The following is a 26039-nucleotide window of genomic DNA, read 5'->3' on the forward strand; positions in this document are numbered from 1 at the left end:
AGCTGGGCCAACCAAAGATCCAAAGCTTTTACAGTTATGTGGACACCTCTGCTGAATTCATTGTGCCCACGTCACAGAGCCCTTCTCATCTCTTGCCCTTTCCTTTGCAATGATTTAATGTGGAGAGGTACCTACCAGTGAGGTGGATGAGGCCTTGCTCATCTGGGCCAAGACTCTGGCTTCTCCAAAGGCTGTAGCAAGAATCCATAGGACAGGAAAGAGCAATGGAAGGATGGGTAGGACACCATTCACCTGGAAAAGAGTTGTAATCACCAGCAAGCACAGAGACAAGAAGAAGTCAGACCTCTCACATGACAACTCTTCCACCACAGTGAGAGGATGGATAAAAGGCGATGGCAGGAAGGAAGGAGAGTGTTTGCATTGGAAGCAGTGCAACACAAGGAGAAGCACAGGAGGGGAGACACACACACTCTTAGGGGTTGGTAATGAAGGAGGCCATGAATAAATCACTACAACTTGCAGCTGGTTTTCCTCCTGAATTTGGCAAAAACTCTTACAAGTTTAAAGGCAAAGGATAAGGATACCATATATATATATATACACACACATATACATATAATACATATACACATACATGGCAAGTGAGAGAGAACAAACAACGTAAAGGGTGGTCTAGGAGGAATGGCCAGGGTAGAGTTGTTGTCCTGCTCAACCGAGAGCTCCTGGATGCAGCAGGCACAAGAGCATGCATAGGATGCTGTCATAGGATCAAGCAAGTCGCTGAGGGAGGGAATCAGTCTCAGTGGTGCTCTGGGTAGGAGGTATAGTGGAGCTCAGAGCTCTCTACCTGTAGCTGAAGAAGAGTGTACTGCCAAGAAGCAATTCCAGGAGCTTTGAAAACAAAGCGCACAGCATTGGTGATGAGGAAGCCAGCCTGCAATTCAAACAGAGATGACACTGTCAGCTAACTACTAGTCCTTGTAGGGAAGGAGTTTTCATTGCCTTGTAAGATTCTCAGCCCTGGGAAAGTCAGGAAGATATACTTGCTCTGCTTCTGCAGTTCCTCCCTCCATTCGTATGGCTAGATGGCTCAGCATCTTTGCTTCTCTGAACTACCCAAGGTACCCACAGAGCCAGCTGCATGAGTTAGGGCCTGGCCACAATTTCCTGTTGATGGCTGCAAATTCCTTACCTTTATTGAAAAAAAACCATGGCTATATTCAACAACAAAGGCTTGAAATGAGACTTACCAGTACAATAGGGACAGCATATTTCAGCATCACTGACTGTACAGTGAATCTCTCATTATCCAGGGCTGTCACAGGACGTGACAAAGCCATTTCCAGACACCACCTAAAAAATGGAAAACAGCTTGAGATTCCAGCAACCAACACCCTAACCCTGTACCTTCCTCAGATATAAACCTCCGAGTAAGACTTGATTAGAACACTGTGTTCTTGCCATGGTAAATTTGCAGCTCCCCAGGCCTCCTCACCCACTTAACAGGAAGGCTCCATCAACCCAGTGTGTACTGAAACTCTAACAGGACATTCAGGAATCTGTTCTCTCCAGTTGACCAAAGGGTCACATCAAATGCATGAAATGTGTGACCTCCCTGCATCGTTCAAATTTAGTTGGAAAGTAATGAGCTGAACTGCAACACTGAGCATAGATGTGGTTTTATAGATTAGCCTAACCTACCAGTTAAGGAGGACAACAGAAGACAGTAAGAGACTGAAAGCCTTCCCAGGTAATAGAGAAGACACAGCACAGCATATTTGAAAATTCCTGTCCTGGACTGGTCAGTCTCATTCTTTGCTGACACAAGGCAGCAACAAGGACCAGACAAGCTGTGCAGGCACTGTGCACTGTATTTAACTCACCTGACATTATCAATTATTGGGGTCTTCAAGACACGGAAGAGACGATAGAGCTGAGGGTTCTGAGGTCCCTTCTTCACTTCTCCCCTTGGGGAGGGTGGAGGTGAGAAAGGTGGAAAAAGATCTCCTGGCTCCAGAACTATGTGCTCATCATCCTAGAAAAATAGGCAGAGAGCCCAAAGGCTGCACAGTCGGGGCTTGATGGAATCCTCCTGCGAGGGACTGTCCCTTCCAGTACACGTGACACAATATATGTTTGCCACAGTTCCCTCTCTCAGCTCTCAAAAATTCATTAGCTAAACTAGCTAAAATGAAATGCTTGTGTTCAAGCACATCTGGTTCTTTCATGAAAACTGGCATTTGGAGTGAAAGTTAAAATAAAAAGCAACAAAGGTAAATTTCAAGCTTTAAACTTCTCCAAGTAGCAAAATATTTGCATAGACCTTGTAATTGATTTGTTAACTTACTTCTACCCCAGATGTTTTATATTATCTTCTTTTACAATAAATCAGCAGTAAGGAGAAGGTCAAAGCAGACAAACTTTATTTCTCCACATAAAAACTAAGATAAAGCATGTGTTAGTTATCATCCTACTGGATAGATTCACTCCACTTATATTTAGCAGCACATACCAATTTCTCCTTGACCTGGAAGAGATGGAAATATGGTGCTTTGGTATCACATTAGTGTCTCCTGTCCATTGGGTTTGGGAGTTCATAGAGAAGGTGCAGTCTGTCTAACGAAGCACCATCCTTGACTGAACTGGAATTTCAAACTCTTCTCAAGGTCAGAGGAAATCAAAACACTCCAATAATCTGTACACTGGGAATTAGAATATTTGCTAGAAACTCCTGGGAAATAAATTGTTACAGGCCAGGGAAATAAGACAAGGAAGTTACCTTAATCCCTCTCAGAGAAGCAAATGACTCCTGGCCTGGCCTCAAAGCAATGACATCTCCTTCTACTAACAGGCTCACAGGCAGGTTGACAAGATGACCATCTCTGTAGGCCCAATGAAGGGACCAGGATGGGGCATAAGGCATGTGAAGGTCAGGGTACATGGAGTCTGGCCATTTCACCTCTCTGCCAAGTGTATCTGAAAGCACCAAGTGTGAAAGAATTAAGTGATAACAATGCTGGAGGGGCCAGTCATACATCAATTTACATCCTGCAGTGGCTATAGGTCCCCCAGTGCTAAGCTCAGCCCATTCCCATGATCTTTTGTCATCTCTCTCTTTCTTCTTGATGGTTTTTCCCCTCTCTCTCCACTATTAACAATTTTATAACCTTGTACAACGGAAAAGCTAAAGGCTGTCCTGAAAACTGCCACACTGAAATGAACTGCCAGCTCAGGTTCCAAAGCCCCCGCTGAGACGATGCTCGCGCACAGCAATTTATTTCCTTCTGTTCTATGTTGTGGTACAACCCCACATATTCTTCTCTCATCATCTGCTGCAAGGCAGATATTTTTGTAAGATACTGAGGATTCGATTTACTCCAAAGCACAGACGTAACAGCCGCCTACCTGATAACACACAGATTGGAAGCACATGGACACATGACAGCTCAAAGTAATTATTCTACAGGACAGACATGAGTAGGACACAATTCTCACAGCCTGTTTCTGTGTAACACAGGGGAAGGCTTGTAAGCTCAATTAGTAACAAATGTGATCAGGTTTGGAGAAAAATCCAATGGGAGGAAAATAAAAATGCAAATAGACAGATGAATGAGACCTCACCATTTATCTTGTCAATGATTGTCTGAAGTCTCCTCTCCACCTCTCTGCACTTCAGCCTTTCTTGACGCCCAATCATGAAGAGATCCAACAAGAGAAGGAGGAAGAGTGCCAGTGCATTAACTATCTCAGCACCTTGGCTTTGCACAGCAAAACAGAAGAAAGAAGAAAGCAGATGAGGTTTGAGTAAATGAGCAGAATACACTGCCAGCCCACAGAGACAAACGCACACCTGCTCAGTTGTTTATTCCTACACCCCACAGACTTATGGCTAAAAAAAAAAATAGCAGGGGAGCTATGATCACACCAGAGAAGTCTGAAAGGACCCATCTCAATTAAAAAATACCCTTATAAATACAGTCAAGGCATGTTATGGCACATGTGACAGCACAGTAACTTCTCCTATGAGCCACTAACTTCTCCAGTTTCAAAATCCTTCCTAACTATGATAATGCCTTAGGATTTTTCAATATCTAGGAATGCTGTAGGAAAAAAAAATCTCAGTCTCTTCATTGGACATTCTATGGGCCTATTAGGAGGAGAATTAAGTTGGCTGAAGTTTTGTGAAAAGGACTGATAGGGACAGAATTACCAGTATGAGCATGCTAATGTCTAGATGCCTAGACAGAATGAGGGACAACACTATCATGCCAGCCACACACAGTGTCAAGATGACAGAAAACTACCACCTTGCTTCAGTTAACCAGCACGGGATGTTTTGCTTACCTCCCCTGTGGCTGGCTCCCATAGCAGCACAGCAGCAACAACACTGCCAGCAGCATCAGAGATGCACCAGGCCAGTGGAAACAGGAGCAACGGTTACCATGGTACAGAAAACTGCTCCTCCACACCTCCTACAAAAGGAGAGCAGCAGACAGTCAGTATTCAGGAAATACAGAGCCAGACGTTTGAAAAAGCAGACTGAGAAAGGGGAGGAGGCAGCAGCTGACACTCCAGGTTGAACACAATTTTGTAAAACCCTGAAAATGATACAGAGCATCCCAGATCAGTTTTGTGAATGTTAGAGCAGTAATGGTTGCTCAGCTGGTAAATCTGGGTGAACGCTCCCTGCTTTACCCTTGCCTGGAAAAATGAGAAGGTTTCTGTGCCAGGCTGCCCTGTTGTCACTAACCAAGCAAGGAACAGCTTTAACATTTCAGTACTGTGCATAAACACTGGCACTTTGTATTCAACACACACGCCAGGCAAACACTGAGGACAAGGGGAGACTGTTGAGCTTCACAGCTCTTTCTCTCCACCTGATATGGACCCCCTGGGCACACTGCCATTAGGGGCTCTTGAAGCCCTAAGCTCCTTCACAGGTGAAGCTAAGGTCCTGTAGAACTCCAGCATCCAGGAGAGAAACACACCCTTAGGTAGTTTCCTTGCTTGGTTCCCAAGAACTACAGCAGTTCACACCCTCTGCAGCAGCAGTCTGGTTGGAGAATGCAGTCAACTTTTGTTTCATCTTCAGCTTTACTTTAAGAAGGGGAGACTGAGGGCTCAACCTTGTGCTGTTTGGTGCCTTACCTTCCATGAAGTTACTTTTTTCCGTTCCTTCTGATGCCCCTCCAGCAGTGCTGACAACTGGTCTCTCAAGATCGTGAGGGCTTTTTTTGTGGTAAGGCCCAAACTTGAGGTCATCTCATCCTGAGGTGCCAGAAAAACAAAACAATTTAGTGCTTTCCTATTTTCTTTTTAGGCTTTTTTCCTGGTGGCTGACTGAGCACCCTACCGTGAACGCCCTGCACTCATCATCACCAGTCTGGTTCCCTGATTTCCTGAAATCATCTTCCCTCCTGTGAACTTTAGACTGCTGGCTGGAATTAGAGCACCTAGATAATATCAGGTAAACAAACCAGTCCTGACTGTGAGGGATAAATACTTTATCAAAGCACAATACCAAGTCATTTCTGAGAAACAAGATTCTAATCAGCAGAGGCTGGGGACAATACAAAGGGAGGCTGCTCAGCTCCAAGGTTACACAGGCTTGAACTGGTATCAGCTTGTAGAGACAAGAACAGAGTTCTAGTAGAATTTTAATGATACAGGATGGATTTTGCTAACAGTAATAACAGCTAAATAGTAGAATATCTGCAATTCTAAATAAGGAGCTGATTTACACAGCTGCTTGTTATAAATTTTTGGTTACAAATCCTCCTTCTGTGGCTACTTTGACATAGAAACCCACAGATTTAAGTGTTAGGCCATGGATCAGTTCAGGAGGAGACACAACTCCAGCATCAACTCTCCCTCTTACAAGAGAAAGCACCAGAGTTTTAAATGCTGAATTGTACAAACGTATGAGGGATTCATTTGGATTTGAAAGAAGCACACAGATTCCAGCAAAGAGGCAGCAGACTGAAAGGACACAACCCAAGAGTGTGACATCTGGAAAACACTGCCAGTGATGCTGATGAGAAGAAAGTGGGGTAAAGGCTTGCATTGTTGGGGCAAGAACACAAGCATTTTCAATTCTTTCAAATCACAGAGATTGCTGTGAGGTGCTGTGGGCACCAGATCACTGAATCACCAAGGAAAAGCAGGCAGGTGTCCATGAGAGGGCTACAGCAGATATCAAGGAACTGGTCACTAGAAGTTCTCATTTGCATTTGATTTTTAATGCAGACAGCCTGAGGGTGAACAGCACACAGGATATCCTGCACATCAGAAAAGCTCAGGTGTATCATACTGTTTACAGAGCACAGAACTACTGAACACAAAGCAGGCAGGAAGCTTCCCCCTCCCATCCCCACCAGTGTGACACGAGCCCAGCAAACACAGCTCGGGCAGGAGCTGCAGTTCTTCCTGCTCTTGCAGTCACAAGCTCTTCCCAGCCCTGCCAAACCCACTGTGGTCTCAAAGCTCAGCAGCTCTGCTTTTCAGGAGCTGCATGCACGCACTCAGCTCTGCAAGTGCAGCTCAGCCATCATCTGCACTTTTCTTCCTGTTCCTTAACTGAGTGGTTTCATGATGAACATTCACCAGAGACTAATCTTGGACTTCAGACTCATTTGCATTGACGATCTAATCCAAAACTCTAACGCAAGCATCAAGGCAGACAGACACTCTTTAAACTCCCATCTATTCAACACACACTCTCCACCTACCAGGGACAATTTGAAAGGGTGAGAGAGTTGGAGCTGTTCAGCCTGGAGAAGAGAAGGCTCCAGGGAGATCTTATAGCGGCCACCCAGTACCTGAAGGGGCTACAAGAAAGCTGGGGAGGGACTTTTCCTAAGGGCAGTTAATGACAGAACAAGGGGCAATGGGTTTAAGGTGAAAGAGGGAAGGTTTAGATTAGATATTAGGAAGAAGTTCTTCACTGTGAGGGTGGTCAGACACTGGAACAGGTTGCCCAAGGAAGTTGTGGATGCCCCCTCCCTGGAAGTTTTCAAAGCCAAGCTGGATGAGGCTTTGAGCAACGTGGTCTAGTGGAAGGTGTCCCTGCTGATGGCAGGGGGGTTGGAACTGGATGAGCTTTAAGGTCCCTTCCAACCCAAACCAGCCTGTGATTCTATGAATTTGAAACAGCAAATTCTGGCCAGGCAAAAAAATCTAGCAATGCTGCTTTAGCTGCACTTTTACAGAACTAAAAATAATCCTGCTGTAGTTTTCATTCTGTGTCAGTTTTAGGAATAGAGGAAGCAGTTCTGTATTGTTCTTGGAAGCAGCCCAGGTAACATCAGCACAGGACTAAACATAGGACTCTCTCAAAGACTCCCAGAGGAGAAGATGGCAGGCAGAGTAGCTGGCAACAAGACGTGCTGCTGCACCACGGGAGTGCTGCAAACAGGAGTGCCCGCGAGTGACACGGAGCAAGTGACACCAGGAGGTTTCTCTCTCCATTGACTGTTGGCTCTTTGGGGCATAGCAAAGCACCCACAAAAACACTCAGCCTCTGCAACAGAGAGAAAGCCAGCAGATAAATAAAAGACACAGAATGAAAAGCAGCAATAATAAAAGGGACTTGGAAAAGCAAAGTCTGCTCAGAGCCTGAGCTGGTTCCAACGGATACATCAAGAGCTACAGAAGAAATGAGAGAAAAGCTGCACTTAATGCCAACATCTAGCACAGGCACACGCTGCCTGGAAAGAGAAAACTGCCACATCACAGCAGGCAGCGAGCAGAGAAAGGCAGAAAATCCAAAGGTAATCCAAAAGGTTCCTGACATACCTGCTCACCTGCCCCAGTCTTTACACAGGAGTGATGGTTTTGCCATGGGATCAGTCAAGATAAGGGCAGCCACAAAGCAAGGTGGCTGCAGCAGGTGACAAAGGACAAGTGCAGAGCGTGGCAGGATTGGGGAGAAAGAACAGCAGGAAGGGCAGGGATTGTTAAACACCCATCCTGACACTTAAACCATGGAGGTTTTGCCAAAGCATGCAGAGCCAGCTTGGTAAACAAACACAGTAATAAGGTGAGTGAGAGGCTGCCTGCGGTGACTCAGAGAACCTGCTGCCGGTGGTGAGCATCAGGGGAAAGCACTTGGAACCAAGGAATGAAAGGGACAGGCAAGAAGAACCACCCTGAGCTCCTGGCAAGGAGCAGCTGGAGGGTTTTGCAACAAGAGCTGCCCTGCTAAGTCATCAACTGCTAATGAGGCAAGTCAACCTTTCAACCTTTCTAGATGGCAAACTTAGGCACTTTGAAGCCGTCCCAGAGGGATCTTTCCAGCCTTTCATCAGCTACAAGTGCTCTTCCTGCCACAAACCAGGAGGGAAGCACCCCAGGGTGAAGAAGCCATTCACCAGAGGTGTCAGTTTATTAATAAAAAACCTCAATATTCACATCTTTGCTTTGGAAAAATTGCATTCAAAGGGTAATCTGCTAATTTTCAAGTCGAAGCAAAACCAGCAAGACACCACCATCCCACCCAGATGCCCATATTTAGCAGAGGGCTTCCTCTGAAGATCAAAAAAAAACCAAAAGGAGAAAAAAACAGACAGTAAATGCCAGGTTACAGTGAAAGCAAACCCCTGGTGGGTATCAGGAGGCATTTTAAAAGGCTGTGCTTTCCTTTTGCCTATGCCTAAAGGGAAAAAAATCCTGAGGAGAAAATGAGCAGTTGCTTCCTCCTTTGCCCCAAGAGGTTGGAGAGCACATGAGCCTCTAAGTGCACTTACAGCTCCTCCATAAGGAGCTGACCCCTGCCCCGGCTATCACAGCTTTAGTCCAAGAGGCCTGAGAGAAGCCAGGTAAACACAGGATGAGAACAACCCTCTGCCTTGCAGAAGATACAACAGCACCCTTTCTGTGTGTGTGATTTTATTTTCTAGAGGGACTGAATGCACTGAGGTGTGGACTGGACAGGAAGATTAAAAGCTGTGTGAATTTCTCGACTTTCAGTAAATATCCTACGTATTAAATTACTGCTTAGCTTGCCTGCAAACGTCAGGGAAAGGGAACCTGAGCTGGGTCTAGCAAATGCCCAGTTTTAGGAACTGATTTGACTCTTCAAGAAGGAGACAAGAAGCAGGTCAGAGCTAAGAGATGTGGAGCCACAGAATCTGTAGACTTTTCGTTGCCTTCTCCTCCTGGTTGGCCATCCACAGTTTGACAAGGGGGAAATTAGTTGGCAAATACCCAATAATCCAGGGGCTTGTTTAAATCTGTAGCCTTGCCTGGCTCACAGCAAAAAGGTCTCCTTTGCCTTCCTCATGGGTTGCAGGAGCATTTCCAGGTTGATAAGTAGGAAAAGAGTGGTTACCTTCTGCTTTTTCCTCCCACAATGTGTTGTTGTTCTTGAGTATCACCACCTAGTAGTCACATCTGCTTCCTGCAGCCTACCTTCATCCTCACACAAAATCACCACTGGATCCTGATCTGTCCTCCTAAAATTCCCATCCTGTGCTTTTACACATAGCACCATTCAAGAATATCTTAAAAGTTTATCACCTATTCTCACACTCTCTGCTATCTGATGAAAGATAGAGATCTTGCTCTTCCTTCAAGAGGAACAAACAAGCAGAGGTGAGAATGTATACATGCAACAGACATGAAATATTAATATAATTAAGTCCTCTTCTATTTTCATACAGCCATTACACAGCCACAGTGGCATATTTATTTGGTGTACCAGTTTATGTTGATATAATATGTGGTGGTGTAATCACATATGCCAAACATATATGTTTTTTAAATAATACTGGAGCACAAATATATTCTTTGCTTAACAGAATTCACCCTTCCAACTGCTTCTGTAGGCACATAAATTGATTCAACTGAGCAATGTGGATTGAATCATCATCCTCTGTGGATTCAGGCTCCTGCAGAATAAGGGCTTCTCACCAAGACTGCTATATACTTCAGTGCAACTGCCTTCATGAAGATTAAACAAATAAGGGAATAGAAAACAGAAGATTTGCTAGAAGCTTCAATTTTCATAAAGTGCAGTTCCACCCCTGTGATTCAGAGTGATACAGAAAACACCTATGAGGCAGCTGTCAGCCTGTTTCCCTCTTTCCAGGCAGCACACACGAGGCCCCTTTTTTAACACTTCTACTCAGTTGCTTTTCAGATTTAAACAGTTGGAGGCGGGAAACTGGGCAGCAGAATGTTCCTCCCTTTTCCAAGAGCTATTTTGCATTCCTTAGCAAAAACAAGAAGGCAGTTTTTAATTTAACAATGACATTTGGCATGCTATTAATCTGCTCTGGGGATTATACCTCCAGAAATGTAAGCATTATTTACAGTTTCAAAAACACATGAGAAGGAGTAACTCCACTGAATATATTGGCATTTATTACTGTAATCAGATTCTTGCTTATGATAAGGCACATTATGACCCATAGTGGGGTTCCTTGGGTCTCATCAGAGAGGATGGCAGACATCATACATCTGACAGCACAGCATTTCTTGGGGCAACGTTTCTCACAGGAGGCTGGTCTGGAGAGGGAATTATTCCTGTTCTAAAGCAAACCACACATCAGCATGCGACAGCTCTGTCAAACTGCAGCTGCTGAGTTGGTGCTCAGAGTGCCTGACACGGCACAGCCATGCTGCAGAATGATACAGATGCAGCCAGCAAATAGGCCACCCTGGGCAAAAACTTCCCTTTGCTACCTGCATCCTTGATCCCAATTATGCTTTTTTGTCTTTCTTAGTGCTCACCTGGTTACTTTTCCAAAGAAGTCTGATTCCTGACCCCTAGTAAGAGTGCTTCCCTAGTGATCCAGGCTACATGAAGCCTCCACCCCAACATTCCTACTCCACGGGATGATCTTTTGATTAAGACTCTGGACTAACCATCTGGACAGCTGGATTCTGTTCTTCTTTCTGCCACAGATTTCTGCAAGGCAGTCTGAAAATCCGATGCTTCTCTGCACCTTAGTTTCTCCTCTCTGCAATGGGACTAACTCCCTACCAACTGTAGGCGTGGTGAAGGTTATAATATTCACCAACCCACCTGAACACTACTAGAAAGCACAGAAAAAAAAAGAAATACATGTTGATACCTGCACAATTCAGGCAGCTCCATCAAGCAGATCATGGCTCTGTGGGGACCACTGCTTTTAAAAGTGGATATGCCAGGAAAGGTACCAGAAGGCACAACAAACACAGCTATTAAACTTGGTTTAAATGCCACCTGACGTGAGCTTGGCAGCCACAGCTTAGCTGTTGGTGGTCTCCAATCAAATGAAACAAGGGATGTCTTCAGCACAGCAGTGCCCAAATTAATGGACAGAGCAACAGTTAACAACTGTCTCCTTCCTCCATCTGCAGCAACAGCATGAAAGGCAGCCCAGACTTCCCCCTGCCCCTGGACAAAAGAGCCCCCACAGCTTGGTAACTGGGTGCCTGCAGGGGCTCCAGTGTGGACCTGGGCTTTGACACTTCCCACAGCTCATCGCCAACAGGGTCTGCAGACTTAAACTGCAAAGAGACACAGCTGCTGGAGCACAGATCTTGGACAGATCTGGCCAGAGCAGCACTCATCAGCTGTCTGAATCACCACTGCATTTTGGTGTGAAGAGTCCATTTTAATGCAGACAACGACATCCACATTTTATGCCCTCTGTAAAGCACCGAGTAATACACCAACAGGAACATCAACCTTTCCACATGGGTAATGCAAAGCCCAGTGCTAGCTTCTCCCTCAGCTAGCAGCAGTTCAACAGCAGAGAAAGAGGTAACTGCTCCCAAGGTAACAGCCCAGTTTTAAACTGTACATTCCCCAGTCTGTCTCTTCAGTCCTGTTTGCAGCAGCAAATCTCCAACTGTAGTTACCTGCCCCGCCAGGCTGCTGGCAGAATGAGGCAGTGTTTATGCAGTGCTTTGAAGCTCACCTGTACTATGCAATTATCAAGCTTGAATTACTGTAATTTATCCAGTTACAGTATCCCTCCAAGTTCAGAGAGCAGTTAGGAGTCCGTATTTATTCTGGCTACAACACACAGCATACTGCTTTATGCCAATGCAGAGCTTACTCCAGAGGATGCTAATCCCCTCCCAGAGGCCAGCAATGCTCAGAAATCCACAGAACTTCAGCACATCTTTAATTCCCCCCATTAGTTTCCTTCTCATCCCCACTTTATTTGAAGACTTTGGGGACTAAAACCACAATACAGACTAGCAGGTGTACTGCGAGATGTTTCAAAGGGTTAAGGAGGTTGAACAGCTACAGATCAAAGCACAGAGAAGAAAAAGACAAATTTAAGTCATGAGGCAGAGGGGCAGCAAAGCAGGAGTCAGTAGCTAAAATCATGTTTAGCCCCTCCTGTTGGTTCTAGGGTTAAATCTGCAGTTTAAAACAGAGCTTATTTCCCCATCATCTCCAACACCAAGCGATTCCCTAGCTAAAAATCATCATTCACTGCTTCATGTCCTTCAATAACCTCTTTCCCCAAAACCTCAAAGCTCTTCATGCAGCATCACATCAGGCTGGATGCAGGTTGGGGAGGGAAAAAAAAAAAGCCATTTTGAATTTAAATGTTAAGGGAAAGAAACTTACTTTGCGGCATTTGCCTTGGTGGGGGATCCAAAGATCAGACTGCTTGAAGAGCATCTGGGCTAAATTCCTGCACCACTTCCCCAGCAACTTGCACTGCTGCTGCCCTCCAAAAATAAGAGAGCAGAGAGGGAGAGAGTGCAAGACTGTGCAGAACCCAGCGCTGCAGAGAATGAGACAGAAGCAGCAGAGTGAAGCACCAGTCTGCTGATTAATTCAGCCTGTTTCCAGTCACACTGCAGATCCAGCAAGGAGGCGGTGGATGGGGGTGGGGGATGAGGGATAGAAAGAGGAAAAAAAAAAAGGCAGAGAGAGAAGAAAGTTTGCCCAGGATAGCACCAGATGTCTGTAAGAATGATCCATTCATCAGATGGAGCCGACGCAGCCAGAATCCCTGGGTTCCCTGCCTGTAGAGCTGCATGTGAGTGCACAGTCAGCGCTGATGCTGACAGACAGGGGTCTGTGGAAAAGCAGATGGCAATTAGACAGGACAAAGTGCTAGAAAATGTCCTACAGGGCAAGGACCACCTGAGCAGACAAGGAAAAAGACTAGATTGAGACAGAGAGACCCGAGAATACTAACTGCCCTGCATCAAGAGAAGCGTGGGCAGCAGGTTGAGGTTGATTCTGCCCCTCTACTCTGCTCTCGTAAGGCCCCACCTGGAATACTGCATCCAGTTCTGGAGCCTCCAACACAAGAGAGACCTGGAGCAGCTAGAACAAGTCCAGAGGAGGCCACCAGGATGATCCAAGGGCTGGAGCAGCTCTCCTATGAGGACAAGCTGAAATAGTTGGGGTTGTTCAGCCTGAAGAAAAGAAGGCTCTGGGGAGATCTTATAGTGGCCTCCCAGTACCTGAAGGGGCTACAAGAAAACTGGGGAGGGACTTTTCATAAGGGCAGTTAATGACAAAACAAGGGGAAATGGGATTAAGCTGAAAGAGGGGAGGTTTAGATAAAATATTAGGAAGAAATTCTTCACTGTGAGGGTGGTGAGACACTGGAACAGGTTGCCCAGAGAAGCTGGGGCTGCCCCTCCCTGGAAGTGTTTAAGGCCAGGTTGGATGAGGCTTTGAGCAACCTGGTCTAGTGGAAGGTGTCCCTGCTGATGGCAGGGGGGTTGGGACTGGATGAGCTTTAAGGTCCCTTCCAACCCAAACCACTCTGGGATTCTATTCTATGATTCTATGATAAATCTAGGAGAGTCTTCCAGATGACTCCACAGCTTTGGATTCAAGCTCAATTTAAAAATACAAGGATTTGCTATTTACCCAAGTTGAGATAGTTACAGGTCCAGTCTGGAGTGTTCCCTCCCTCTTCTCTTATCGATAGAAAACGCTGCCTCTCTCAGCATCCAATTCTCATACATCCTGAACCACACAATCTAAACCAGAAGGTGCACATAAATTCTTCACAGCCATGTGCCGTGCCTGAGGTTCCCTGTTTACTGACATCTTGGGCAGTGGCACAGAGAAGGCAAAGAATTAGTGTAGAGAGGGAAAGGCTGGGTAGAACAACAGGTAATGGGATAAAAAGGCCTTTAGAGGTGAAGGAGGGATGAGCTTCCTCTCTCATTCTCATCTCTTACAGGAATGTTTCTTTCTCATTGTTGGAGGCAAGCACCTTTATAAGTGGGTTTTTATACAGCTCCTACTTCAGTGCTGTCCTAACTCTGAGGCTTCTCAGTTCTGCAAAGCAATTACTAAACCAATTGCTTTCATTCCACATAGAAAGAGGTAAAGAACTGGACTAGCCAAGAACCACATCAATAGCTTGCCGAGGATTACAGCCCGTTGGTACAGGATGGAACAGACAGGCAATGGAAAGGCTTTTGGTCTCAGCATATCCTGGAGCTTTGAAGACCATGTACAGGTGTCAGGATTCACCCACTGTCCCTGGCCAAGCTCTTCACTTCCTTTCTTTCCCCAAGATTCTTCCTTTCTTTTCCCCAAGATGCCTAAACAGTCACAGTCCATATTCTGTGTTCAAAGCCACATGTGCAGAGATTAAGAGGTCTCAGTATTTACAGTCAGCTCAACATAGGCTAGATCTAAGACAGCTCCTGAAAGAACTAGTTACCACCTCTGTGTCAGCACTGAGTTACACAGAGGTGTGCAATCTCACACAGCTGCTGAAGTCAAAGTTGAAGGGAAGCAGGCACTGCATTTGATGTGACTCCAGGAGAAAGGGAGGAGAATGAGGCAAGACATCCTTCATCCTTCTGCAGGGCATTTTGTTACCTAGACAACAATTCTAAACTGCAGAGAGGAACAAAATGTACAAATGGCACAATTTCTCCTTCCTTCCTCTTTTCCTGCTAATAAGCTACTCACCTACTCCCTTCAATACAAAGAAAAAAAGGGGAAAAAAGGAAGGATCAACAACAACAACAAGGGGTCAGAATGGGCAGAACTCACACAGCACACGTGCATCAGCCCCTGCCTATCTTAGTGCTTGCTGAGCTGCTTCCCATGGCTCTGCACCTTCTGGTGACTCAAATGAATGTGAATAAAACAAATTGCTGGTGACAGTAAAGGAATAACCCTTGTGCTTCATGCACTTAAAGAGGTCCCAACACAACTTTCTTCCAGCTCTGAAATTCCAGCTTTGGTTGTAAATGGAAATGGATCAAATCGCCTCTTCTTTTTTACCCTACTGTTGAGAGATCTTGCTCTAAAGTGTTTTGTGTAGGGCAGTTGTTTGTACTACACAGCTTCCTCCTGGTATCAGCTAGTACCATAAATTGTACCTGTACATGCATTTGTGCATGAAATGACAGAATGAAAGAGCAGAAGCTGTAAAATTCAGATCTGAAGATAAAACTGTGGGTTGAAATAAAAGGCTGAGTATAAAGACAGGGCCTGAGACCCCTACAAAAACTGCAGCATAGATGAGAGATGGCTGTGGAAAAAGGATCTGTTTGTGAAAAAGCTCTTGGAAGAATTGCTGAGGTGTTAGAGAACAGCAGGGAATAAAAACAGAGATACAGTTACGGGCAAGATGAGAAGAGGCAAAGGACTTGGGCTACTTTTCATCCCAAAGGTAGGACTGCAGCTCTTAGGCACCCTGGAACAAGACAGCTCAGGACCAACGGTGCAGTAGCTGGAGCAATGTGGAGTGCAGCACAGGCTCCCTGAACACACCTCTGGGCTCTGGCCGGGCAGTATGGTGCTGTATCCAGGCTGCAGCAATGACAGTCCAGTTGTTCTTGGTGACTGTGGGATGGATGATGGCAATAATTTTTAATAGATGGTGTTGCTGCAAATACAGTCTATGTCTAACATAACTCAAACTCAGGAGCCTAACACTGTCCTGTGGCAATCAGTGCTGCTGTCTGTCTTGGGATATGCTGAGCAGGTCTTGGAGCAGAGATTCTGGCACCTTTCACAAGTATTAAATTCACTTTAGAAATACACAGAAAATTAAAAAGTCAGGGGAAGAGGGGAAAGAACAAGATACCAGCACATTTAATTTAAGAAGGTTTTGGCACTGCTCCTGAACTACTCTCTGCCTTTCTCTGCAGTGTCTTGCTTCTGGCAAGAATTGGAAGGCGGCCTACATTACACCTGACAAATTCTGATCCTCAGCCATTTATGACAATGGAACTGTTTTAGCTTACTGGAGCCAGAGGACAAGACTCTCGTCTTCTGAGTGACAGATGTCTGTGCTGCAGCAGTGCTCTGAGCACATCTCCTGTTCCAGGAGTGCTAAGTCTTCAGCACACACACACACATATTAGAGCAAAGAGATTGCTCTCAACTAGATTTGAGATTGATGTTTTTTTCACTTGGGTTCATTTTATTTTTAGCATTTTAAAATAAACCTAGCACATCAAATTTACCACTGAGGTTACATAGCAGGTTAATTTGTTCCTTTATCAGCACATACATGTCCTTCACTTTGGAAAGGAAGCTGGATTCCACCTTAAAGGGGATGAAACGAGGACCTGCAGTATTGAAGGAAAAAAAAAATAGGAGCAAACTACTTTACACCAAATAATATATTGCTATCAAGAACAAAACCATGGTCCTCAGAATCCAAAGTCATAAACTGCAGCTGTACATATCAATGGAGTTTTTTAAATTCCTATTGAAAAAACTGTGGTGATTTTTTGCCTTCATTTTTAATCCCTGTTCAGAAAGGAGGGAGAAAAAACTTCAGCAAGTCAGGAGAGGAGACTAGTGCTTCAGAATACCATGATTCCCTGTAATCTCCTTGTGCAGGACACTCTCCTAATAGGCCTTTTAAAGGTCTGTTACAATTCTGTCCCCTCTGCTGCCTGCCCAGCAATTTAACTCGCTCTTCCTGCATCATTCAATGAAGAATGTCATATGAGAGAGAGAGAGAGATGAACCAGAGATAGTGCCCTCCAGTGAAAGTGTCCCCACTGTGCTCTGCAGCAACGCCAGTGTTGGTGCTCTCAGATCCTACGCAGAACACACTCCTGTACAGAATGGTAACTGCGTCAGCTCTTCAAATGATCAATACCAGATTAGCCTATGATGTCACTAACAAGAGAATAAATAGATAATTATCCTAATTGGAATGTTACCTCCATAGCAATACAGCAATTTGATATAAAACAACATAGTACAAAGACGTCCTCTGAGCATATCAGTGGTGAGAGGTTCAGGCATGAATAACCTCGAGCCTTCCTGGTCTTGCACATCACAGAACCAAAAACCCAGCAAATCAGAAGTCCCGCAGGTAAGCTCAGTGAATTCAGCCTCACAAACCAAGCCAAGCTAAGTGTCCAGGGCACTGAAGCCTTACCTTAAATGTTAAAACAGACACAGCACATGTGACAGCACACCCCAACACAAGAAAGACGTGGACCTGTTAGAATGAGTCCAGAGGAGGCCACAAGGATGATCCAAGGGCTGGAGCAGCTCTGCTGTGAGGACAGGCTGAGAGAGTTGGGGCTGTTCAGCCTGGAGAAGAGAAGGCTCCAGGGAGATCTTATAGTGACCTCCCAGTACCTGAAGGGGCTACAAGAAAGCTGGGGAGGGACTTTTTACAAGGGCAGTTAGTGACAGAACAAGGGCTGATGGCTTCAAACTGGAAGAGGGGAGGTTTAGATGAGATATTAGGAAGAAATTCTTCACTGTGAGGGTGGTCAGACACTGGAACAGGTTGCCCAGAGAAGCTGGGGCTGCTCCTCCCTGGAAGTGTTCAAGGCCAGGCTGGATGAGGCTTTGAGCAACCTGGTCTAGTGGAAGGTGTCCCTGCTGATGGCAGGGGGGTTGGAACTGGATGAGCTTTAAGGTCCCTTCCAACCCAAACCACTCTGGGATTCAATGATTCTATATACTTCACCTATGTTGTTCCACCATGGTACCTCAGTCCCAGCCTGCAGAGGACTGACTTACCTACTGACACAAGCAGGTACACCCCTAGGAATGTGAAGGTGACAGAACTCTCAACTTTGATATTAACCATGAATTATACCATCACATAATAATGCCAAATGGTGACTCTTGACCCAAAATAATGAAAGACAATTAAAAGGACTCAACATTTAAGTTGGGCATGACCCTTATCAAGAAACCTACCTGACACTTCTCCTTGAGGTCCATGGCTATGAGGTTCTGTAAGCATGTCCAGTAAAAGGGGATTGCTCCTCAGGGGAGAATGTCTCCTAGGCAGTGAGAAGTTTGGCTGCACTTATCACATCATCTGTGGAAACAGAAGGGGAAGTAGTCAATCTCCCCATATCACTCCCTTTAGGAAAGAAAGTGATGAAATTCACAAAGTTTAAATTACAGGACTGACCTTTAAAAGAAGGAGAACTGGGAGCTGAAAGTCTTTCTAATAGTATATCAACTTTCTCCTTACTCAGAGCTGATCCAATTAGCTTAAGTCCCCCTAAAAACTGGCAGGAGTAGATGAGTTAAGTTTCCTGCAGCTCAGAGTAAGATTATTATTGCAGCCCTGACACACTTTTGGGCCAGCCTCCAAAAAAAGCTGACAAAGCACTGGATTCCACCAGGTGTTGGAGCATGCTGTCACCCACGGCTATTTGTCTTGCTGTTCTTATCTACCAAGAGCTTTGTCCAACTAATCTCTAATGGAGCCTGCAGTAATGATTCTTCCATTTGCTGAACAACACATCCCGTCTTTGACAAGGCTGTGCTGCTGCGCTCAGGGCTGAGCCAGGATCTGACCACCATTAAGTAAAAACAATTACAGATTACCAGGGAACTAGGTGTTTGAGTTTTGTTTGGGGTTTTTTTTGGGGGGTGGGTTTGGTTTTTTTAATCACAAAACTTGGGCTCTAGCAGAATTGAGGTAAGAAGCAGCTCTGGAACTCACATTCTTCTTCTAGCCCATCTGCCCCCTGATCTCCCATGGCACAAATTTATTCTTCTACATATGCAAAAAGTCTTTTCTGGTAAAAAAAACCCCCAAGGATCTGTGTACATTGCTCCAGAGGATTCTCTTTTATATAAACACCAATTAGATACTGTAAGATTATGCTATGATTGGTCTTGGGAAGGTCTTTTTGTTGTTAATAACTCTTGGTTCTATTTTTTAATATCACACATGAACTCAGGGTTTGGACATACACTTCTCATAAATCCAAATAAATAAGGAAGCAGTTAGATCTGTAAATCAATCCAAACCACCTACACATTTCCTAGATACAACAGGACTAGCTTTTGCCAGCTGGGATTTATGGTCTCCCATACTGCCTTCTTCAAAGAACAAGGATTCTGAAGATCCCATTCTTGTGTCAGTTGCCTACAGCACTTCTCTCCGTGGTGCTACATCATTTCAAGGAAAAAAAAAAAGGCATCCAAAGCTCACTGAGAAAGGCACTGCTGCCCCACGCTGAAGAGTTAGACATCAGCATTTCCTCTCATGCAGACAAGTCCTGCACCTGCATTCTGAGAAGCAGCAAGCATTCAGTACTCAGGCTGCTGGTTACCAAAGAGCTGCTCGCAGGACAGCAACCAGCACCCACAACTGCCATTTTTTTTTGGCTGCTGGCTGGATGGTGTGAGCTCCTAGTCTGGACTCTGCCCTACTTTTCTGTCCTGTGACCCTTGTCAATGTGCACACACCAAGAGAATGAAGCTATTTTCAGTCGCTTCATATCACTGCCAGGCCAATTAGCAATTGCAAAGAGAGGATCAAAGTTACTGGAGCGAAGCTGACAAAGTGGGGTGGGAGTGGGAAGGAGAAAAATGTACTTTTGTGTGTCTGCACACAGCAGCTTAGAGCCTCAGTGTCTTGCCTTCAACTTGAGAACAACTTCTCTATAAGGGAAGGCAAGAGGAGATGATTTTAAGGAGAAAATGGTCACTAACAATAAAAGGGCTAAGAAATAAATCCACAATTCTCCTTTTCACTCCTGTCTGACAGAAGATTTATTAGTAAATCTACAGAAGGATTTATGCACCATGCTTTCACTTGTTCAAACAGAAGTTAAGTGCCTGAATTTCTCTCTGGGTCTGGACTTCAAAAGCATAATTATCCGTGACACAACTGGGTAACTGGGAAGCCAAAGTCACAAAAGCAGAACGAGAAAAAAACATCGTGGACTGTTTGTGCTAATCCTGTGGAGCCTGCATCATGAGCAGCAGTGGGTGGCTCTGGCTGGAGGGCAGGGGACATGCAGGGAGGCAGCTGGGCAGGAGGCAGGATCTGCTGCAGTGCCCTGAGTGACATTCTGGTGTAGGCAGCAAACTGCAATGTGATCCTGAACGTGAAACACTCTATTCCTTCAAGCTCAAGGCACATCATCTGCATGCTTAGGAACAGCACCCTGAGGTCCTGCAGTGCTTGGAAGCAGGATACACAACAAGAGTGTTAAAAAGATGAAAGATTGGTTGGAAAGAGAATATTCCCTACCTAGAGAAATTCAATAGCTGTTATAATGAACAATATAACAAGAGCTTGTAAAAGTAATCAGTGGTGCATGCAGTGCTGCTTCATCATCACACATGCTCAAGGGTTCTCCAAAATTTGAACAGACTGACCTGGAACCCAGAAGTGGTTCAATTTCTCTCACATTCCCAATTTAAGGTGGCCACAACGATCAGATTGTAGCCATTTCACACAGAGAAAGCAAGAAGCCAAGTTTTTCCTGTGCCAATCTGGATATACAAAACAAGCAGAATGTTTCATGTTTCAAAGATTAAAAAGAGTTTTCATTTAGAACCAAGAATTCCAAACACAGCTAATCCTAGATAGGCTGGGATATCTTAGATTTAGGATAACTGAAGTCAAAAGCAAAGACAGGCTATGAGGATAAATCATCCTCCCTCAATTTCTGTACCAGGGTTGGCACTGGAGCCATATAAAATGTGATTTACCTGCTTTCTTTCAAATGCATCATTTATCAAAACAAAAAGTCTGCAAGAATACTGTGAGAATTATGTCACACCAACTAAAAACCTCATGTGCAGTACCTGGGTCTTGCAAACACTTAGGAAACAGCTTCATACAGTGAAGCTGAAGCAGCTCATTAATTCTGTAGGCAATCCATCCACTCCATCCCCAACAAGGTCCTTGTGTGCTCCTCTCCCAGACTCTTCTGTTTCAGGGACTCCTGTCATTCCCACCACCAGAGATGTCTCTCCATCACCCCTACCCACACTCTGGACCCATCCTAGGAGTGTATTTCCTCTACACAAGAGTATCCGCCTTCCCTGCCTTCCTCTGTCCTCCCTGTTCTTATCTCTCCTCTGTCTGCCCAGGCAATTAGTCACTCATGCTGTTGACATGTTAAACCCAGCCAGACAGCAGGACAGAAATGAAGTGGGCCTGCTTTGCTGGAACATGTTAGTGGGCGTCAAGTATTCAGCCAGAGACAAACAGAGATGCCTGAAGCTGTGGCTGCTCTGATCAGACACCAGAGGCTCCAAGCACAGCCAGTTTATCCCTTTCACTTTCCCAGCACAATTAATCCCCCTCAGGATTCTCATACCTAGAGCAGTCCCTGAAATGTGGAAATGGCTGCATGTGGCTGCATCCAGCCTGAGGAAGACTTACAAGTTGTTAGGTAGAGAGAAACCCAGCATACAGTCCACCTAATAAAATAATGCATCTATCAATCCAATGCACATATCACTAACAGCAAACTAACTTGCTGAAAATCCAGTGTGCCAAACTCAGCCAAGAGTTAGTCCACAGCCATGTGAAGAGGTCTGCAACGCACGTTAGAATATCTTTATTTTAATTTAGATAATAATAATTAATATCTTTATTATAATTTAATTTAAATTATTAAATTAATTTATTTTTAATAAAACCCAAACACTGTACGAGTTCAGGGCTTGGGTTCCCTGGTGTATCTGATACCCAGATCTTTTAAAATCTGAAAGACTCCAAACTCATTTATGTTTGGAAGTGCCCTGAGCGAAGAGTAAGTCTTGTAGCTTGATCTGAGTGTCAACAAATGTTGGAAACATCCTTCTGAGCAGCAGAAGCAGAGCTTTGCGAGGGTCCATTTAAACTTTAGTTTACTTTTTGAGTACCAGTCTTATGCAGTCAGTGTGTTTATACAGGTAATTAACACTGTGCTCTTAGATTCTCCTTTGAAATCTAACGATTTCAAAGCACAACTTACCAAACCTCACAGCATCAGTATAAAGTATCAGTGTTGCCATTTAAAAAGAAACTACACAGCATGATACATTATATACAGAACCTAGAAAACAAGTAGCGGAACAGGTTGGATAATTATACAACCTATAGACACTTGGAAAGAAAAATGTGGTTTTGAAGCTTCAGGTCTTTAGGGAGAAAAATAAATCAATGTAATGACACCATTTTTCCTAAAGTGTGCAGTCACTGATGCTTTCATATTATTTACTGAAAATTCCCAACATAGATTACTCTGTGAAAAATGACAGAGAGTCTGAACATTTCTTGCTGCCAAAAGTGAATTCCTCAAGAACAGAAGCCTGATCTGTCACCAAGAATAGAAACATGGGGGAACAGATAATAACCAAAAAAAGCAGCTGCCTGGGAGAAAATGGCTTAGATCAGAGCTGATTGTTTTGATATCAGCAGAACCATATGGTCTTCCCACTGAAGAGGAGCTGATGTTTGCTGGATAATTTGCAACACAGCACATTTGCTGATACATGGGCTTCTCCAAAGGTGCATCAAGTGATAGTGTCAATTGCTTTGAGGCCCATTGAGAGAACAGAATAATTACAGCCAGGGAGCTGGCAGCCACACTTCCTGGCTTCTCTATCTGCTTGGGAAAAAACTTGTCCAAATTTGAGCCAGCTAAACATTCTCTGCCTAGGGTTACTGAGCCCTAGATTATAGAGAGAGATATGTATATCTGCTTCAGAGGGAAACTGTGAAGTAAATGTGTATCTGTAAAGTAAGTGAGAGGTTCTGACTTAGTGATCTACATGTGCTAAGTGTTACCAGCTCAGCAGTGGTCAGGTATCAGTTGTGTGTGGCTGTGAAGAATCAGCAGTGCATTTCACACAGGCTCCCCTTCCCTTCCTAAATGACAAGGATTAGAGAGAGAGGTTTGTTCTATGTCAAATCAGGAATAAGTTTAAACTTGAAATGAAATTAAGTTTGTCTTCCAACCAACAAGTATGCCTTTTGTGGGTGAAATTAGGTTTTGTTTAAACCTTACTTGCTGAGTTTTCCAATAAAAAATATCTCTGACTCCTTCCTTCTTTCTTCAGCACAGGACTCACATGTTAGACTTGTTTCAAAAGACAGTGGTACCTTAAAATGAAAGCTGAGCAACAAGGATGGAGAAGGGGAGCAGGAAATAGCATTGGCACACTTGTCAAGAGTCAGAACATCGGTTTACTTGCAAGATTAAGATCAGTGAAGCAAGATGCTACACAATCAAAATAACATTTATTTTTGTTTTAATTTTGTTCTGGTGAGTTGAGAAGTAATTGATGGATATGGTGAAAAGAATGATCTAACTAGTTTAGTTTACCTTATTGTTTCCACAGGGGCCAACACTGTTTCAAATAAAGTTATAATAAATCTGAAAGATCTTTGCTCTGTTCATTTTTCCTTTATTGGTTAAAAAAAATTATAAATGAGTGTTTGAGAGTTAAAGGATTGCTTTATCTTTTCTGCTTCAGGTACTCTAGGCCTGCCACAGAAAGATAGAGCATGTATTCAGTCTGGATCAAAGTGAAAAATGCAACAAAAGGCACAATTCTGAAAGTTTTAAGGGCCCCTCCAGCTTGTGCAGAGCGGTGACACATCATCTGTTTTGTGGCACGATGCCTTAAATTACAACTAAAACATTTCACAAGTGGATGGAAGAACTCACTGCACAAGTGACAGCTGATATTCACCATCATGGTACTGGTTATTATGGTCACCAGGACTGTAGAACTACCTCCATTTAAAAAAAAAAAGATCCTGAATTGCTAGAAAAGCACAAAAAGGCAGCAGCCCACCACAAAATAAAAAAGCTCGTGCTGTATTTATAGGACCTTGTAGCAAACCAATTTTTGCTGACATACACTGACTCACAGATTAAAGTGCAGCTTTGTCTGTTCAGTTTATAAATAAGGGTGTTAGAGTTGTTTATAGTAAATTTAGGCAAAACCACTCTTTACACCAGTGTTTGCCACGTGGAGAGATTTAACAGAAGTCCTACTGATGGGAAGGTGTTTTCTGGGAGTTCCCCACAGCAGGCCCAGCACCTGAAGGTCGCTAACGAGATCAAGCTCATTCACTGACTCAAAGCAAAGCACAGCCTTTACATAGGAAATTATAAGTTCAGTAGATTGTGCATTTTGCTGTTCTCACAACAAGTTCCATGAAAGTTTTCTGGTGAACATTTGTATGATTAACTGTGTCTAGAAATAGGGCAGTGAGCTGACTCACTCTACTGTGAAAGGCAAACAGAGGAGCTCTCTGCAGCTCCTTAAGAACTTCCCTCCACTGCTCACTCAAGAGTACTCTGGACAGAGATCTCAAATCCTCTGCTTGGTGTACAAACAGTGCCATATTTTATTACAGATGTTTAAAAACCCCAACCCCTTCTCCCTGCAGACCTGAGGGGAGGACAATGCTGCCCAAACCCCAGCAGGACTCTCTCTTTGGCCAACCCTACAGAAGGAGTTGCCTTTTGGCCAATCCCCTGTAGCCCCTGGCCCTGTTCCTGGCCAGTCCCACCCAGCCACAGGTGTATATAAACCCCCACAACCCACCCTCTTTTCAGGGTTGTCTGTCTGCATGGAGGAGCTTGGTTTCTGGAGAGCTTGCTGTGGCTTCTAGTTTGGGTAGGACTAACAGGAGCAAAGGTGGCCTCAAAGATACGGAGACTTAAACAGTTAGAGCTGTAATATGAAGATTAGAGGAAGGAGGTTTGTTTTCTTGTTTCCACTTGCAGTAGCAATATTGATTGTTTCGTGACCTAAGCTAAAAACACTAATATTTTAATCTTCTCATGAGATAAAACATGTTAGCAATGTGTTTATTTAAAAGATCATGGTTGAGAAGGTTATGCAAAGTGGTTTGATGTGCTTGAATAAAAGGCAACAAAGAAATATAAAGTACTAATCTAGAGAACAAAAGATATTTCAGTAAAAACCAGCATAGTCTAGCTATTTATATGCATGCCTGTATTTAGCAGGCTTCTTGGAAAATAAATGTAGTTTGCTTGCTAGGTTATTTGAATTTTGCTATATTTTGCAAGCCCTGTAGTTTAATGCAGCACAGCAGCTGTTAAGTAACAGTTTGTTTATACAGAAACTTGTATTTCTAAGGAACCTAAGTGTTTCATAGAGATTGTGCACTACTACACCATCGTATCTCATTGTGCATGAGCTCTGTTCAACTAGGGACTTTATTCAACTGTTGCTGGGGGAAATAACAGGATTTTAGACCAGTATGCCAGACAACAGCTTCCTTTTCTCAGAAAAATGTGAAAATAAGTGCTACTTAATAGCTGCCTGGGGAAGATGGATGGGTGCTCAGGCTCAGCTGCTACCTGGGTAACTTTTAAGACTGATAAACTTAAAAGAAACTCTTCTGTGGCACAAGTTGTCCTTCTGTGAAAACTCAGTGAGTCTCAAATGTGTAACTAAAACACTATCAGCTCCCTTCCTTTTTAGCTCTCTTTTGGTAGATAGTATCATCTAAGACAAACTTTTTGTGCTTTATGTAATGGGATTTTTAACTGGGATTTTGAGGCCTTTTCTTATCAATAATGGCCTGTGTCACCCTGATAGGAGAAAGCTCCTGAGGAACGGACAAACAGTGGTAATGTCACCCAAGAACCCCATGGATCACAGCTTTTGGAAATGAAACAAGTGGATGGTTGAGGTAAAATGAAGCGTGCTGCCAACTTCTGCTGATCGAAGGACTACGAGGAGGTGGGAGCGGGAGTGAAGCAAAACAGAAACAACTGTGGGAGTGGAAGCTGCTATCCAGGCTGGTCAGGGATCCAAGTGAACTTGTTGAGGCAGTTATGTCGGAATTTGGGATCATCCCTAAAACCCTGAGGCAGAGAGCACAGAACTGCAGCTGCACCAGGAGCCCCGGCCCGGGCCCCCCCCC

General features: G+C 44.3%; 1 protein-coding gene across 1 annotated transcript in view; it reads right to left on the minus strand.

Moving 5' to 3' along the window:
- Positions 1 to 12694, minus strand: part of TMEM94 (transmembrane protein 94) — a 36470-nt gene extending 23776 nt beyond the window's left edge. The window contains 9 exon segments of the mRNA XM_029083600.1: positions 136 to 252; positions 809 to 895; positions 1212 to 1314; positions 1845 to 1996; positions 2741 to 2937; positions 3583 to 3719; positions 4306 to 4433; positions 5110 to 5229; positions 12533 to 12694. Coding sequence (XP_028939433.1) covers positions 136 to 252; positions 809 to 895; positions 1212 to 1314; positions 1845 to 1996; positions 2741 to 2937; positions 3583 to 3719; positions 4306 to 4433; positions 5110 to 5229; positions 12533 to 12586 — 1095 coding nt within the window. The 5' untranslated portion in view covers positions 12587 to 12694.
- Positions 12695 to 26039: the final 13345 nt, after the last annotated feature.

The sequence above is a fragment of the Antrostomus carolinensis genome, unplaced genomic scaffold, assembly GCF_000700745.2.
Source record: "Antrostomus carolinensis isolate BGI_N321 unplaced genomic scaffold, ASM70074v2 scaffold35912, whole genome shotgun sequence".
Taxonomy (NCBI): domain Eukaryota; kingdom Metazoa; phylum Chordata; class Aves; order Caprimulgiformes; family Caprimulgidae; genus Antrostomus; species Antrostomus carolinensis.